Source organism: Arxiozyma heterogenica (assembly GCF_036370985.1).
Source record: "Arxiozyma heterogenica strain weizmannii chromosome Unknown scaffold_5, whole genome shotgun sequence".
Lineage (NCBI taxonomy): Eukaryota > Fungi > Ascomycota > Saccharomycetes > Saccharomycetales > Saccharomycetaceae > Arxiozyma > Arxiozyma heterogenica.
The window spans coordinates 315,143-331,104 of NW_027042658.1; the positions used below are offsets into that span (position 1 = coordinate 315,143).

Sequence of the window (15,962 nt, forward strand, 5' to 3'; positions counted from 1 at the left end):
CGGATATACGAGACGAAACTAATGCCATGATATGATAATTCTATCTATATAACATAAATGCAGATAAATATACTTTAATTATTCTTTGTAATAGTGATTATTTTAATGATTAGGCTCTAATAATAATCTGTATCTATTATTTACATTATTTAGGATTTTGTAACTAATATTCTTTGGAAGGGATGTACATCATACTTATAATTGAACAAAGTTGAATATTACCGTTTGGTAAAAAAATATTTTTTTGACGTTTCTGAGGATTTTAATTATATATCATAATATAATATTATGCATTGTTCAAAAACAAATGTTTTTCTAAAATAATAACTATAAGATTACTATTGTAATGAAAAAGTTTTATTTATAATAAATACACAATGTAATATTGTGTTTTTTTTTTATCTTCTTCTCTTTTTTTTATACTTTCTCTGAATCATAACTGTTATTATTATCCTCAATTTTGGTGATATTAATGCAATGATGTTTATTTTTAGTGTTAGATATGTCAATATAAGTATTACTCGTCTCTATAGTAGAAGGACATTCATTTAGGGCAATTGTAACATTGTTGTTATAATTAAGTTTTCTCTTCCTTCTTGTTTCTTTTGCAAAATGAATTCTTCTCGTCTTTATTCTATTGAAATTTGGTTTTAATGATTTTATCGGTTTTGAGATGGTATATTTATGTATGGCATTACGGAAGTTACCCTTTGATTTCTTTTTTCTATTTTTGTTGATGGTTTGTTGAATAGTGCTGTTTTTACCCGTATTAATAGTAGCGATGTTGGTGGTTGTAGTGATTTCATTATTTTCATAATAATTAAAACCACTGCTTAACTGTTCTGGTAAACTATCTGAACTAGAGAAAGATGATGGTGATGATGATGCTTCAACAAAAAAATCGTCATCGTTATTGATTCTTCTGCCAAGTATTGTCTTTTTATTTAAATATAACTCTCTTCGGTTAAGTACACCGATTAACCCCCAAAAGTTTACTGTTATAAGTAGTTTAGTGAAATATACCAAATTATATTTCCATCTATATCTATATGCAGATATTGAAGTAAAATATATGATCATAACATAGGAAAGAATATAGATAACAATATTATAAATTAGTAAAGGAACAGTATTAAAATAATTTTTCCATATATTAGAAACCCATTTTTGAAAATATTTTAATTTATTATCTAAATTTTCCAGTAGTAAGTATTTTTTTAAGAATGTATCATTATTAGTAGACCTAGTGGTATCATGATTTATAGAATTGTTTACCATGGAACTATTATCAAAATTTAGTGAATCGATGGCTCTTGTAGATGTAATAGTCATTCCGAAATTTCTTAGAATAAATAAACCAATTCGCCATAACAATAATGTATACATTAATAATTCTGATAATTTGTAGATTATCCTAAAATCAATCCTAGTTTTCTTCCATAATATAATGGCAAAAAAAGTATTATTAATAGATGCCAATATTATGCTAGTAATAATAATATATAATAGTGTTCTATTCTTTGGATCATGCATATGCTTTTTGAATTTATTACGAATTATGTTTTTAAGTTCCGGTAAAATTTCTAGACTTTCCTTTTCCAAAAAAGAATTGATTCCATATGAAGATTCTGATAAAGATCTATGTTTGTCTATTCCATTTTTCAAGGAATCTACATTATGCATGAATATAACGATATATGCCCAATTAATGTTACTTAGCACATTCAAAAATAATTCACAAACTTTAAAACCAGTCAGGTCGACTATATTTTTTTCATATTTAGATGCATCTTGGATACATTGTTCATATTGCCATTTAAACACACCATTATAAGCCTTTGCTAAAAACACAGATTGTGCAATTGCATAGAACAGAACATAAATATGGACTAAAATATTTCTATTATTATAGTTACTTGCAGGTAATAATAAAAGAATTAAATACATCATCCATGCAGCTATACAAAATGCGGTTTGACTGAAGATAATGACCAACACGGATTTGTTGAAATCATCTTTACGAACCATTGAAGGAGAATCATCGATCAGATACTCAGTGGTATAATTTTGTGCAACTTCTAGTAAAAATTTAGTAAAATTATTATTTGTAGCATGGTAGGGTCTATCACTATATGTATCATTTGAACATTGAATTAATAAAGATGGAGAAGTTAACATGAGTCTTTTTTGATAAGTAAACTGTTGATTATAATCTGTGTTGTTGGATGAAGTGGTAATATCAGCATAATTATTAGAGAAAGATATGAATCCACTAGTTAAAATTGTAGCATTACACATATCTTCATGTGCTTTCAGGATATTCTGTACCAATAAATCAGATAAAAACGGTTTAAATTTAGTTATGTAGTCATTACAGTTTGGATAATGTACATAAGGATTTGGACCATTAAAATTGTGGTCATGCTTATGATGATTAGATTTATAATCCGGTTTATACTTTGTTGAATTTCTTTTATGAGGTCTACAATGGTTTTCGAGAGATGGTGAATGAAATTTGGTAGGAAGAGGGAAAGGTGGAGATTTAAAAGAGGTTGAATCAAAAGTAGGATTTGGATTGAGTGTTTGAAATAAAGTAGTAGGTGGATAAAAAATTGATAGAGATAGTACATCGGGTGGCGCCTCTGGTTGTGATATCCCTGGTGGTGGACCTTGTGGTAGATGTAATAGTTTTAGTTGAAGTATATGTGGTTTAATAGGTGGAGATGCCGATAGTGGTGGTAAAACATTAAATAAATTGGGAGTAGAAAAAGATATTTTAACAGTGGAGGAATCTATTAAAGGTTTGTCATTAGAATTATTGTTAGATTGGATCTGATCATTAAAAATACTTGGACAAATATTATTATGGTAATTGTAGTTACCGATATTTAATGCGGATGCAATAGGGGGAAATATGAATGTTATTAAATATGATAAAAAATACGTCAGTATATTAATATTAATAATACATTTCGGCATAAAAACATATATATGTATATATTTGGAGAGATGGAAGTATTGTTTTATGTTCCTTTTCTTTTTTAAATGTTTGATCTAAAAATTTATTACTTTTGTTGATTTAGCGTTTTTGATAGAAGTTAATGTATAATTATTCAATAAATTAAGACTGAAGTAAAAATAGACTATCAAATAAGACAGTTTTAAAGAAGTTTAACTTGGTTACTGTGTAAGGAATAGTGAATGCAATATTTATTATATTAGTGATAGATAACTAAGAAAAAATAAAAAAAAAAAAGGAAAAAAAGGAAAGAAGAGAGAAAGGAAAAGGTAAGCATGATCTTTGTTTTCTCCTTATTTCATGTTCATACATCCTTTCGAAGATCATTCCAAACAGGAAAATCCTTCTTTTTTCTTTTTTATTTTTTTTTTTTTTTTCACAAAGTTTTTTTCTCAGAATCAAAGAAAAATTTCTTAAAAGTCCTTTTCTAAATTTTTCTTGGCTTTTCGAATATTATATTCTTTTTTTTTTCTTTATCATTACAGATCTTACTCTACTTAGTTAAAAGAGGTTATGAAAAATAAAAAAAGAAAAAAGAAAAAAGAAAAGCTAGTATTGACAAGATACAAGAAGTTTTATTAGTTAATAACAGCTGTATATTCTCGATGTCTTGGTTTAATTTTTTGTTCCGTTTGTTTTGATTTTCTTGTCGTTGTTGATGTTATTTTTTTTGTTTTCTTTGTGATTCTTAAAGGCACTGTATTCTAATAATGTCAAATTCTGTCTTGAACAAACATACCAATATCATATGAACATGTGGTGTGTAGCACATAGATGATCCTGTAACTCTTTCTTTAAAAGAGATTGCTGGCTGCAAAAAACTATGAAACGAGACTTTGTAAATGGGAAATAATGATGGCGGCTGCTGAGGATTTGATATCTTTTCGTGTCGATATTGTTTTTTTTCGTTTAAGTAAAAAGAATGGGGAAAATAAAAATAAAAAAAAAATCTCATTGCGGAATATTGGACTGTTCTGTCGGTTTCGCTTTTAAGAGTGGCGGAAACTTTCTTTTCCGAACCAGTTACCTGAAGTTGGAGAGATTGCAATGTCCAAAACTCTCTTTTTATCTATCAGCTTCAGCAATTCACTTAAAATCTCAATCTATGTCTAATTCATATATGTAAAAACGTGCTTACTTCTTGTTCATAGAAGAAAATAAAATAAGAAAAAGTAAAATAAAACCTAGTTAAAACTAAAATACATCTCAATAAGAAACGTAATCTAATTGTGACATTTTTTTTCTCTGTTCTTTTCTTTTTTTTTCCTTTCTTTTCCTTTCTTTTTATTTTGTGTTTGTGTATGTTTGTTTTTGCCTTTATTCGTGTCTCTTTGTTTGTTTTTTTGTTTTTTTGTATTATTTTTCTTTTGTTTTTGAAGCGTTTACTTTTTTTTCCTATTTGTAAGTAATTTTTTATTGTCAAATCTCTCGAGATACATACATTTCTATATTTAGTTACTACATTCTTGTACAGCTAACAAAGTATGTATCTTGTTATTTATATATCATATGTGTAACATGTTGTACATTTCTATCTAATAATTGTTCTAAAAAAAAGATGCTATAAAAAACTTCTGTCTGTAATTAATAAAGTCTAGAATTTATATATAAAATACTGAGTATTCCATATATGCTGTAATACTCATCTGCACAGCGGATATTGATACAAAAATCAACAATGATATCAAGAAATTTTTTTTTCTGGCTAATATATATATTAGTTTCACCATCTCTCTTTGTCTGTGCCCATAAACCATTGAGTTCTAATCAGCTTAAAATAATAAGCAAAAAATTAAACATCTTGAAGGATTCTTCATTAAGTTATCGAAACAGTGATTTTAATTCATCAAAAATTAATGGGGTATCCATTGGTGGATGGTTAGTCTTAGAACCATACATCACCCCTTCCTTATTCAAAACCGCCATAGCTATAAGTGGGAAAAACGCAAGCACAGTACACCTCAATTTAAACAACACTGAGGTATCATTGACAATTGATGATACTCATAAAAATGTTTCTATAGTAGACGAATATACTCTATGTGAAAAGTTGGGTTATGAAAACGCAAAGACAATTTTGGCCCCACATTATGAAACTTGGATTACTAAAGATGATTTCAAACAAATTGCAGAAAGTGGATTCAATTTGGTTAGAATACCTATCGGCTATTGGGCATGGAAACTAAATAATTCATTATCAACCTATCCAGGAAACATTACTTACAAAGACCCTTATGTTGGTGAAGCTCTACAATTATCATACTTGGAAAAGGCTATTGATTGGGCTACTGAATATGGGTTAAAAGTTTGGGTTGATTTACATGGTTTACCAGGTTCCCAAAATGGGTTTGATAATTCAGGTGAAAGAATTTTATTTGGCGAATTAGGCTGGTTGGCAGATACAAAGAGTAAAGCCTTGACAATCAAGATTTGGAATGAAATGTTTAAAAAATACTTGAATGGAAGTGATACTGTTGTAGGGATAGAAATTGTTAATGAACCATTGGCACCTAAAATTAATTTGTGGGATATTACACAATCTTATTATGAAGCTTTCGATATGTTTAAAGGTATTCAACCAAAAGATGATAATACCACTTTTGTAATTCATGATGCTTTTCAAGGAGTAGGCCATTGGAACTTGGAATTGAATCCACAATATAAAAATGTTTCAAATCAGTATTATAATTTGACTGGTGTTTCTTATTCATCTCAGGATGTACTGGTAGATCATCATCATTATGAAGTCTTCACTGACTACCAGTTACTAGAAAACCAATACGAACGTATCATGAATATTATCAATTATGGCCAATCTATTAACAAGGAACTAGAATACCATCCTGCTGTTGTAGGTGAATGGTCTGGTGCCATTACTGATTGCGCAAAATGGTTAAATGGCCTTGGTATTGGTGCTAGGTACGATGGTTCATATTATAAAAATAGCTTATTTACCACTACAGATGATATGCATGGTGTATGTCAATCTCAGAAGGAGATCAGCCAATGGAGTAAGGATTATCGTATCTCAGTTAGACAATTCATAGAAGCCCAATTGGCTACGTATGAATCGTTGACTCAAGGTTGGATATTTTGGAATTGGAAGACTGAAAATGCACCAGAATGGGATTTCCTTAAATTAAAGGAGGCTGGATTGTTCCCATCACCGTTCAATAATTATACATACTTTAACTCAAATGGTACAATCGACCAGAAATTCAGTAGTTCTTTATCAAAGAGTGCATACCAATCCAGTACAAGTCGTTCGCATTCCACAACTAAAGCCAAAAATATTGGTTCATCCATGAAAAAGAATATTTTTGGAAACATCAATACCCAACCAAATAATTTGCACAGTGGATGGAAATTTGGTCTAGCTACTTTATTACTTATTATCTCAACAGTTTTAATGCTTTTGTGAACTTTTTTTTTCTATTTTGAACATACTTTTATAGACTGAATAAATAACTAATTATCGATATTATCGTGACATTTTTTATATGAATAGAGCAGGCATGTGATTATTTTTGCCACTTATTTTAGGTAAGTAGTATGAAATCAATAATATTATGGCATTATTTGTTCTACAAAAACACACCTAATAATGTATACGTAGGACACTTTTTTGCGTATGTATCTATAAGAAATTGGATATATATCGTTCTCATAAGTATACATATACCAATATAGAATATATGATTTCTTCTCCAATTACTGGTGATATGATATAACATCTCTCTGAGAATAGATACATCCACTTGCAAAATTATGTATATTTTCGAATATAACTTTTTTTACTTCAAATGATAATATAACAAGTTTTTGATAAGGATAATGTATTTTTTAAAAATATTTGTAAATATATATTGTATATTGATAGCTACAAGAGTTGAGATACCTCATTAAAAAGTATTTGACCGTATGTATACTAAATTTATTATAGTAGTTAAACAAAACTTACATTATTTATTAATACTATTTGTGATTTAAATTATTTGTAAATAGTTTCATCAAATTTTGACATACTGTTGCTAATATTACTGCGTAATATTGACCTTGTATATGAAATGTTTTGGTGTTACTTGCAATAAAGTAAAATGAATTAAAATTCATATATAAAGCAACCATAATACTTGGTAAGGATGCTAATGATCCAAAGAATGTTACGGAATTTGATAACAATTGATATATATATGTATTATGTAGGTGAATAGATAACATAAGATTTTATTCAACTAGAATGTTTCTTCATTGACTAATCCTCTACTAGTAACAAGTTATTAAATCCTTTTTATGTAGTAACAGTGAAGACAATGAAAAGAAGTCCATTTAAAACTGATATAACGTTGATTATAAAAAAGGATCTAATAAAGTATTATTTAAACATGACACTTATTGTATTATTAAAGTATCTGAAAGACCACGATCTGTATTGACTACAATTAAGAAATTATATTATTGCTTTATTCCAAGCAAGAAAAGATTTTTTTTTTTGCACGTTAGATTGATAGATATGAATTATATGATGTTGCTTACATATTATGAAATTAAATGCTTTGAGTAAATAAAAAACTTATTTGTAACCAGTCTTGATAATACCGGCAGCAATAAGGGTTTGAATCTTTTTGAAAATTTCTGGATTCTTCATATGCTCTTGTAAAGCAGCTGGGTTATTTTGGGCTTGTTGTAAAATACTTTGCAAAACAGGATCTGCCAAGATTTTGGCAACTTCTGGATCTTTCATAGCTCTTTCATATGTTTGTTCTGGGGTTTCATCTTGACTGGCAGGTTGGAATCTTTGGCTAGCTGCCTTCATATATAGTTGGTCAATTTCTCTACTGTTGGCACCCTTAGTCACTTCAGCATCTTTACTTCTTGCAAGATCCAAAGTCTCTAAAGCATAAGCATACTCTTTGACAGCAATTTGGGCAGTAGCTTTTCTAATATAAGCTCTAATAAAATTTGGATCCTTTTCAATAGCCTTGTCACAGTCAGCAATGGCATCTGGGAATGACATTAACTTAGACAAAGCAGCAGCCCTGTTAGAATAACCTCTAGCATCCTCAGGTGCTCTAGCAATCATTTCAGTGTAAGCTTTGACTGCATTTGGCCAGTCACCCTTTGTGAAGTATTCTTTACCTTGTAGACGAGCTTCCTCAGCCTTTTCTGGATCAATATATTCTAAAGCCTCTTTCTTTTTCAATTCCTTCTCAGTGTTTCTCAATTTGGTTAAAATATCAGCAGTTCTATGCTCGGTTAACGACTTTTGATAATAAGTGATTGCACTTTTTAAATCGCCTAATTTAACATAAGAGTTACCTATACGAGCAAAAGATTTAGCAATAACTTTATAATCAGCTCTCATTTCCCTACCTTTCTCAATTGCATCCTCTAATGTCTTGATAGCTGTTTCATAGTCACCTTTTTCATATTCAGCTGCAGAACGATTATTCAAATAGGTTATATCATTGTGAAGATCCCATGCTTTGTTGTAAAATTCAATGGCTTCATCAAATTTGTGTGCCTTGTATGCTTTATTACCTTCCAATTTTGCTTCATCTGCAGCAACTTTGTTCTTTTCCTCTTCATCAACTTCCATTGGTTCTGGTTCCTGTTCTTGTTCCTCAGATGGTTTAGATTCTTCATCCTTCTTAGTGCTGGACCCTTCTGTTGAAGTTGTAGCAGTAGTAGTGTTTTCCGGAGCACTCTTAGGTTCACTAGATTCTTGTTTTGGCATTGAATTAGATTGAGATAAATCTGGCATATTCAAATCAATACCCATTAAAGTGGCCATAATGGTCATAAGTCTTGGGTCTTTCATTAGATCAGCGGCTAAAGCTTGTGGGTTACTCCTGAATTGAATTAATTTGGCAACTAAAGCAGGATCATTCATCATTTCAGAGGTTTTTGGATTTTGCTTTAACTTTTCAATCAAATTGGGATCGTTGAATATTTGAGTTAATCCCATATCCGGTTGTTGCATTCTTGCATCTTGAACACGTTTAACTTGGTCTAATCCGTCTTGGGCGATTTTATTGGAAGGATCTAATTCTAAAGCCTTCTTATAATTACTCTCAGCGTCATCAAGATCACCCAAACCCAAATGGGCAGCACCTATTCTTGTATAACCCTTCGGCCAAGATGGATTGATCTTAACACATTCACTGGCGTCAGCTAAAGCTTCTTTAAATTTTTTCAAAGACGCATAGCAGGCGGATCTATTGGAATAAAAAACATGGTTTGGGGTTTCAGAAACTTCAATAGCCTTGGTAAATAATTCGATGGCTTCTTCATATTTTTTTGCAGCAAACGCGGCGTTACCTTGTTGCTTATACTCGTCAGCAGTTAAAGACATTTTTTTTTATTTTATTGAGTATAGATTTATATAGACTAAGTTCAATGTATTTGAAAAAAATTCAATTAAGGAAATCAAAAAAAATAAAAAACTAGAAGGAAAAGTACTTTAAAGTAAAGAAAATTAAATGTTTCCCCGAACACTTCAAATAATTTCTCGTAGATTTATTAGTTCCTTAGGTATTCAGATGCTGGTGATTAGACCTGTAACTCCATCACAAAGTAGTATTTTTATATAATTTACGTGAAAGTTTTGAATTTTTATTTTTCCTTTAGTTTGCTTGTCTTTCAATAAACTCTAAGGATAGAAATAAATATTTTTATCCATTATTTTTCTAGAAAATTCTATTGTAGTCCAAATAAAAAAAAAAAAAAAGAATGAAAAAGGAAAAAAAATGAAAAAGGAAATCGGTAACTCCCCTAAAAAATATAACGGCGGAATAACAGATTCCGCATATTTCGCCAATATATCATTATATACGAAGAAATATGTGAAATGGCGATTTAATAACGCATTACAAATATTATTACATACGAGTGTACGTACAGGTATCTATGTATATTATTTACTGGTTTAACACAATTAAATAAACATTACTTGGTTGCGGCTCAAAATCACTACTAATTATAGCATTTGTTTTAAATGAATCATCAGATGTGGCCACAAGTAAAAAAGATTCGCCACCTGCCATTTTGACTACGCTATTTTCATCTAACTTGTTGTATTGTTTTAGCTTTCTTCTATCTCTTAATGACCAACATGATACACACCCGTCTGATCCACCAGTGAACAAAATATCAGTATTTGGTTTAAATAATAAAGTGTTAACAGGAAATACAAATTGTACATCACTTAATTTCATTCTATGACAACGAAATGCAAATTGGTCAGAGGGGTTATCAAAATACTCTACTGCAACACGGCCATCGATTGACCCAATGACATAGCCAGATCCATCAGGTATTAACTTAATATCTCTCGTTTGATATTTAAGGACAGAATCTACTAATATCCCTTCATTCATTTGAGTTATTGGTGCTTTGAATAACTTTATTTTGTTACCTGTCAAGCATACTACTAAATGTTCATTGGTACAATCCATAGTTAGTATTTTACCATTTTCAATAGTTTTAAATAATTTAATATCTTGTAGATGATGGTCAATAATTTGTAAGTATCCATCCCAGGATCCTGCTATATAATCGTCATAATATGGGATAATTCTAACTATTCCTGATTTCGCCCTGTTATTCTTAATCTCAGCAAGATCCTGTGTTTTTAAATTGAGAAAATATAACTCACCATGAACTCCACCAAGGTATACACCATTATTACCATAACAACAACTCAATATGGAAAATCCAGTATCGATTTTTTTATTTAATGTTATCTTGTAAGAATCATCTTTTATTATGATTTCATATACAGATAATGTGCCATCCCATGAACTTACTAGAACTATATTATTTTCAGGGATATATTTTAAATCGCTAATAAAATCTTTAGTGACATTAGGAAATTCTTCAATAACGTATTTACTCATTTGATTGCTATAAATTCAACTTGCATTCATTTGAACACTATGTCGACCGTTAATGTATTTTAAAACAGATCTGTGATCCTTATATGTTGTTGTTTTCATCATTGTAATTCTTCAGTCACTACTTGTGAGAAAATCTCTTTATTATTTTGAAAAAGAAAAAAATATATGAAAATAAATAATAAAGATAATACAGAGAAATAAACTTGTTATCCAACTTAAATTTATTTTCGTGTAGGAGAGTGATAAGTTTTTTATTATAAGTAACTTTCGTTAAAACACATTTAGAGCTTGTAATTGGTGATACAACAAAAAATTTAGTGGCTAGATTAAGTAGAATAAAAAAATTTTCTATTTATGATTTTTTTAAAGCTTGTTCTATGGAACATCTACACCAATTAGAATTCTTCCTATGTTATTTTAGTTTTTACTCATCAGTCAGTACTTTTGTTAATGATAATGTATTTTTCTGATTAAGTACGTTCCTCCTTCCTGTTATTACAATCCCAGTAAATTCATTCTAATATCTCGCTTGTTCTTTTGTCATTGTGTATATGTGGTAATTTATTATTGTTGTGTATAAATAATGTTCAGCATTGTACAAGAGTTGTGTTTATTGCAAAACAATCTCAACACTTAAACAATAATTTATTGGAATAAAAAAAATATTAGTAATAAAACCAAAAGTTCTGATAAATTAATTATTTATTCAGGTAAACTAAGATATTAATAATTGACAAGCATAACTAAGTATGCCTAACTAGAGGAAAGTGAGTTTAAAACCAACTACTACCTGGTTTTATATGAGAATTATCTTAATCTGATTAAGATGAGTATACAAGAACAAATACGTTATATCTTATTTATATTCTTATGGGATAAAATATAAGAGTTACATCTCAATTTGTTTAATTTATCAAGTTTAATTATAGGGAGGTGGATGAAATCTAGAAAGACAAAGGTATTTGAGCTAATCTTCTTTGAAATAAGTTTTTTTTTTCTTTCCTTTGTTATTTTTTCTTGACTAAGTATGGAATAACTTATTAACATATAGACTGTCAGCTATGCCTTTTGAATAGTCTATGATGGTGTTATCCCACCTTTTCTGTTCTTTTTTTTTTAGAACTTCAACTTACAACTAATACTTTTAAAAACCTCTCTAATATTGTAATTGAAGTATAGATATATTCTGATAAAAAAATTCATAAAAAAATCCTGTCAGAGATGTTGCTGAAATCGGTAGCCAGAGCCAAATGATAATGTTATTAGTGTGTTTACTAATTATTAAAATTTCTTAATATGCATTGCATAAATGATTAAAATAATTATAAATAAATATAAAATATAATTACAAAAAATGTTTGGGGAGAAAATGTAGAAAAGAAATTATTTTTTCAGCTTTACTATTGTTATAAATAATAATGTAGGTTGATTTGTCCCTACCTATTATCTTAATTAGTAATGTGTACAAATTCAATATTTTCAGCAAGAAAGTAATAATTTTAAATGAATTCATTTCTCCAGTAGTAAGTTTTATTTTTTAAATCTAATTGCGTAATATAAAAATATTCATCCTTAGTTTTGTTGAAAATTAAAATATTTATCATATTTTAAGTAGAAATCTACTATTGTATCATGTTTTAATAATCATGCAGGAAAATTATGGACAAATTATGTAATTAAAATTAATTATATATCTTTTACAAGGTGTGGCTGGGTCATAAAACCTTATGATTTTCCTATTACAGTAATATTTTTGAAGTGAAATTCTCAATATTATTTAATGAGTCGTAATAATAAAAAAAAAAAAAAGAGTATCCCTGAAAAAAGTCTCTAAAAAAATTAATACTAACCCTACTTGAAAATTAACATTTCCATGATTTTTTGATTGAACCCTAACTATGCACAATTGTAAAAAAAGTACGTAAATATCTAAAAATAGGCAATGTTTAGGTAAATTGATTAGCAACTCTTCTTTTGTGATAAGACATAAATATATATAATCATTATATTAAGAAGGTTTTATTCATTCACCCACTTGCTAAATGTCTAATATCAATTGAAAGTAAAGGAAATGGTATAAAATTCTTAGATATAAGCAGATTTTTTAAAAGAATTCCGTATAGATCGATAAAAGCACTAAAATTTGGGTAATTATTTGAGTTATACAAATGAAATAGAAGTAAACTGAAAGGTATTCAAATAGCTTCTTTAAATTCTAGCCCTAAATAACTATAGTTATTGGGAAACCCCAAAATAGCTGTTTCCAGCCCGAGTTTTTTTTTTTGTGTTGGTTTCATACAGGTACCCTTTTTTTTGTTCACTTTTTTTTTTCAGACAAATCTCACGTTTCTAATCTTTGAAAAGCCAGATTTAAAAATTAGAAAATTTTAGACATAAACATTATGGAAAAACGTCAAGGAAATTTTTTGTCTTTCAAAAATGCTAAAATTTTGTAAATCACCTTCTTTCCAATGATAGAATACTTCTATTTCATCAATAAGATAAATATATCTTTTTAAATCAATTTAATATTTTTGACAATATATGACACAAACAAGCAGATAAACCTTATTGATCTTACGTCGAGAAACTTAATAATACGATATGACTAATCATGTCTGTGCTCTACAGTTACTAATAAAAGATATTAATAAATTCATGACTTATATTCACATGATGTTTTCAAATGGTTGTCTATATTATAATAATGCATAGCCCTCCTTCTTTGTATGTCTTTCTTGTGAAAAAATATTATTTGCAATTTCTTGGCACTTTGTTTATTATTTAATTTTTTTCACTCGCATAACTGCTTACATGATAACATTGATCTATTTCTGAAAATCAGGTTTATTAAATTATATATATAAGGGTCAAACTTTAAACAGATTTGGAAAAAAATTATTGTATTTCTGTTCTACAAATATAGTAAGCGGCATGGAATATGTTATAAATGGCGCATAACTTATATTATAAAACCTTATTTAAGTAAATGAGTATCAGTGAGTTTGCTTAATTAAATGAGTAAAAAATAGTGTATTAATACTGAGAGCAGTAAGAATAACAAATAAATGAGTATTTCTTGTTTATGATTAACCGAGAAGATATCCTAAGTCCTATAAATGCCATGTAATTTAAACTCTTCATGTTGTATGCAGCTCTTTTACTTTTTCAAATAATTTATCTTGGGGCATTATCAGTGGTATTTACACTCTATTATTGAGCTGAGTTTTAAGTAATAATTAATTTATCACAAAAGTTCAGTCCTATTATTTAACTCCTATGCTACAATTGGTAATGAGTATATGCTAATCAATTGACTGCATATATAACTCCTATACTAGTGCTGTTCATATGTTGTGCGTATCAATATGGAATCTATCCAAACTGGGATAAAGTAAAAACCTTGAAATATTATCATACGTTTATAACTTTCTTGGCATTATTATTATCGATTGTGTCGTCTGTCGGCATTAACTGTCTCTTTGCAATCTTTAAATTAAGAATTTCATTCTCATTTATATTGTTCTCTTCTGATATCTTGATAATATCTCTGACTGGTGTCGTAGGTGGTGTATTTATTGTTTTAGCTTCTTTTGCCTTTTTCAACATGGAAACTTTCCTTTTCTTTAACTCGCTAGCTTCCCTCTTAAGAGCTTTTTCTCTATCTATTTGTCTCTGACTTTTGAAAAAATCAGGAATAGAATTTTCCAAATACTCAACCCAATTATCACAATCATCTTGTATCTGATAATCAATGATACCGTGCCAGTTAGAATCACCTATTTTTGTTTTATTAATCAATAAAACCAGTCCACCTCTTTCATGAACATTGCTGCTAATCTGTTTAACCATTTTTTTTACACCATCTACTTTCAAACTTGTACCCATAATAATAAATAAATCTGGCTTCCCTTTAGACATATCAAAATTTATACCTTTACCAATCAACTCGCCAGCAGGGTGATTTTCTCCATACAAAACTATATTAGGTCTTAGAATTCCAGTATTTGCAATAAGTCTTTTCCCTTGTTGTGTTCTTCTTAATTGGACAGATTCACACCTAGGACAACCTGGTAACTCCCCTCTTTTAAAAGTTCTAGCCCATGATCTACTCCATTCAAAAACATGAAAACACTTTGTACATGATAGTGAATTCAAATCACCATGTAACTGGATCACGTCATATGATTTCCATGTAGAGCTAAAAGAATTACCAGAAGAAAAATTTTTCATGTTATTGTCAGTATTGTTATTATTATTTAGCTGAGAAAGTTTCATAACTTTGTCTAAATCTAAATGTAAATGCTCTTGTTTACAAGATGTCTCTAAACCCAAGGATTCTTCCAACCCGTCAATATTCTGTGTGTAGCAACGTAGTAATTTCTGTCTATTTTTCAAATGAGCTATAAATCTATGGGTTGTTGTTGGTTTAGCTGATCGTATGCTGCTATAAAGTTTCTCCATGAATGTAGCCCATACCGAGATCTTCAGTTCGTCTCTAAATAGCGAAATGTCAAACATCTCCTTCCCAGAAGTAATATTAAGATCTGGGTATTCCTCTCTTACTAAATTATATAATCCATCAGCAGATCTAAAATCAGGGATTCCAGCATTACATGAAATGCCTGCACCTGTTAAGACAATAATTCTCTTAGCTTTTGTAATAATTTTGTTCATATCATTGAGGCATTGATTATTTCTATCCAATTCTGTAATATGGACTAATTTTTCGGTTTGAAGATTTATTTTCTTTCTTAATTTAGGTATACCATTCAGAGATTGTGACCTGGTGACCTTTGTATCATCTATATTTAATTGACGTTTTTTATTAATTGTTAGTTCCGTTTCGTCAAAGGATATAGACCTTTGTTCAGAATTCAACAACAATTTAGATACTGAGCCTTTCAGTTCAATTTTCTTTGACATTATATCTATTATGAGTGTGGTTTATAATAATAATGTATATGTAAATGCTTGGGGACGCTTGGAATAATTTATCTAGTAGGATCAGTTATTATTATAATCAGTTATTACTTTTCCTTGAT

At 29.0% G+C, this 15,962-nt stretch overlaps 5 protein-coding genes across 5 annotated transcripts; 1 reads left to right on the plus strand and 4 right to left on the minus strand.

Annotated features, from left to right (window-relative positions):
* Positions 1-417: 417 nt before the first annotated feature.
* DFG16 (Dfg16p) lies at positions 418-2,979 on the minus strand (the record flags this gene model as incomplete). The annotated part of the gene is made up of 1 exon (XM_064860497.1): positions 418-2,979. The coding sequence occupies one exon, from the start codon at positions 2,977-2,979 to the stop codon at positions 418-420; it is 2,562 nt and encodes an 853-aa protein (XP_064717514.1).
* A 1,718-nt stretch (positions 2,980-4,697) lies between these two features.
* On the plus strand, positions 4,698-6,440 carry EXG2 (glucan exo-1,3-beta-glucosidase; the record flags this gene model as incomplete). Its single annotated transcript, XM_064860498.1, has 1 exon — positions 4,698-6,440. The coding sequence occupies one exon, from the start codon at positions 4,698-4,700 to the stop codon at positions 6,438-6,440; it is 1,743 nt and encodes a 580-aa protein (XP_064717515.1).
* Positions 6,441-7,592: 1,152 nt separating this feature from the next.
* STI1 (Hsp90 cochaperone STI1) lies at positions 7,593-9,374 on the minus strand (the record flags this gene model as incomplete). The annotated part of the gene is made up of 1 exon (XM_064860499.1): positions 7,593-9,374. One exon carries the CDS (start codon positions 9,372-9,374, stop codon positions 7,593-7,595), a length of 1,782 nt encoding a protein of 593 aa, XP_064717516.1.
* Positions 9,375-9,939: 565 nt separating this feature from the next.
* On the minus strand, positions 9,940-10,917 carry BUB3 (Bub3p; the record flags this gene model as incomplete). The annotated part of the gene is made up of 1 exon (XM_064860500.1): positions 9,940-10,917. One exon carries the CDS (start codon positions 10,915-10,917, stop codon positions 9,940-9,942), a length of 978 nt encoding a protein of 325 aa, XP_064717517.1.
* Positions 10,918-14,331: 3,414 nt separating this feature from the next.
* On the minus strand, positions 14,332-15,843 carry HST3 (NAD-dependent histone deacetylase HST3; the record flags this gene model as incomplete). Its single annotated transcript, XM_064860501.1, has 1 exon — positions 14,332-15,843. The coding sequence occupies one exon, from the start codon at positions 15,841-15,843 to the stop codon at positions 14,332-14,334; it is 1,512 nt and encodes a 503-aa protein (XP_064717518.1).
* Positions 15,844-15,962: the final 119 nt, after the last annotated feature.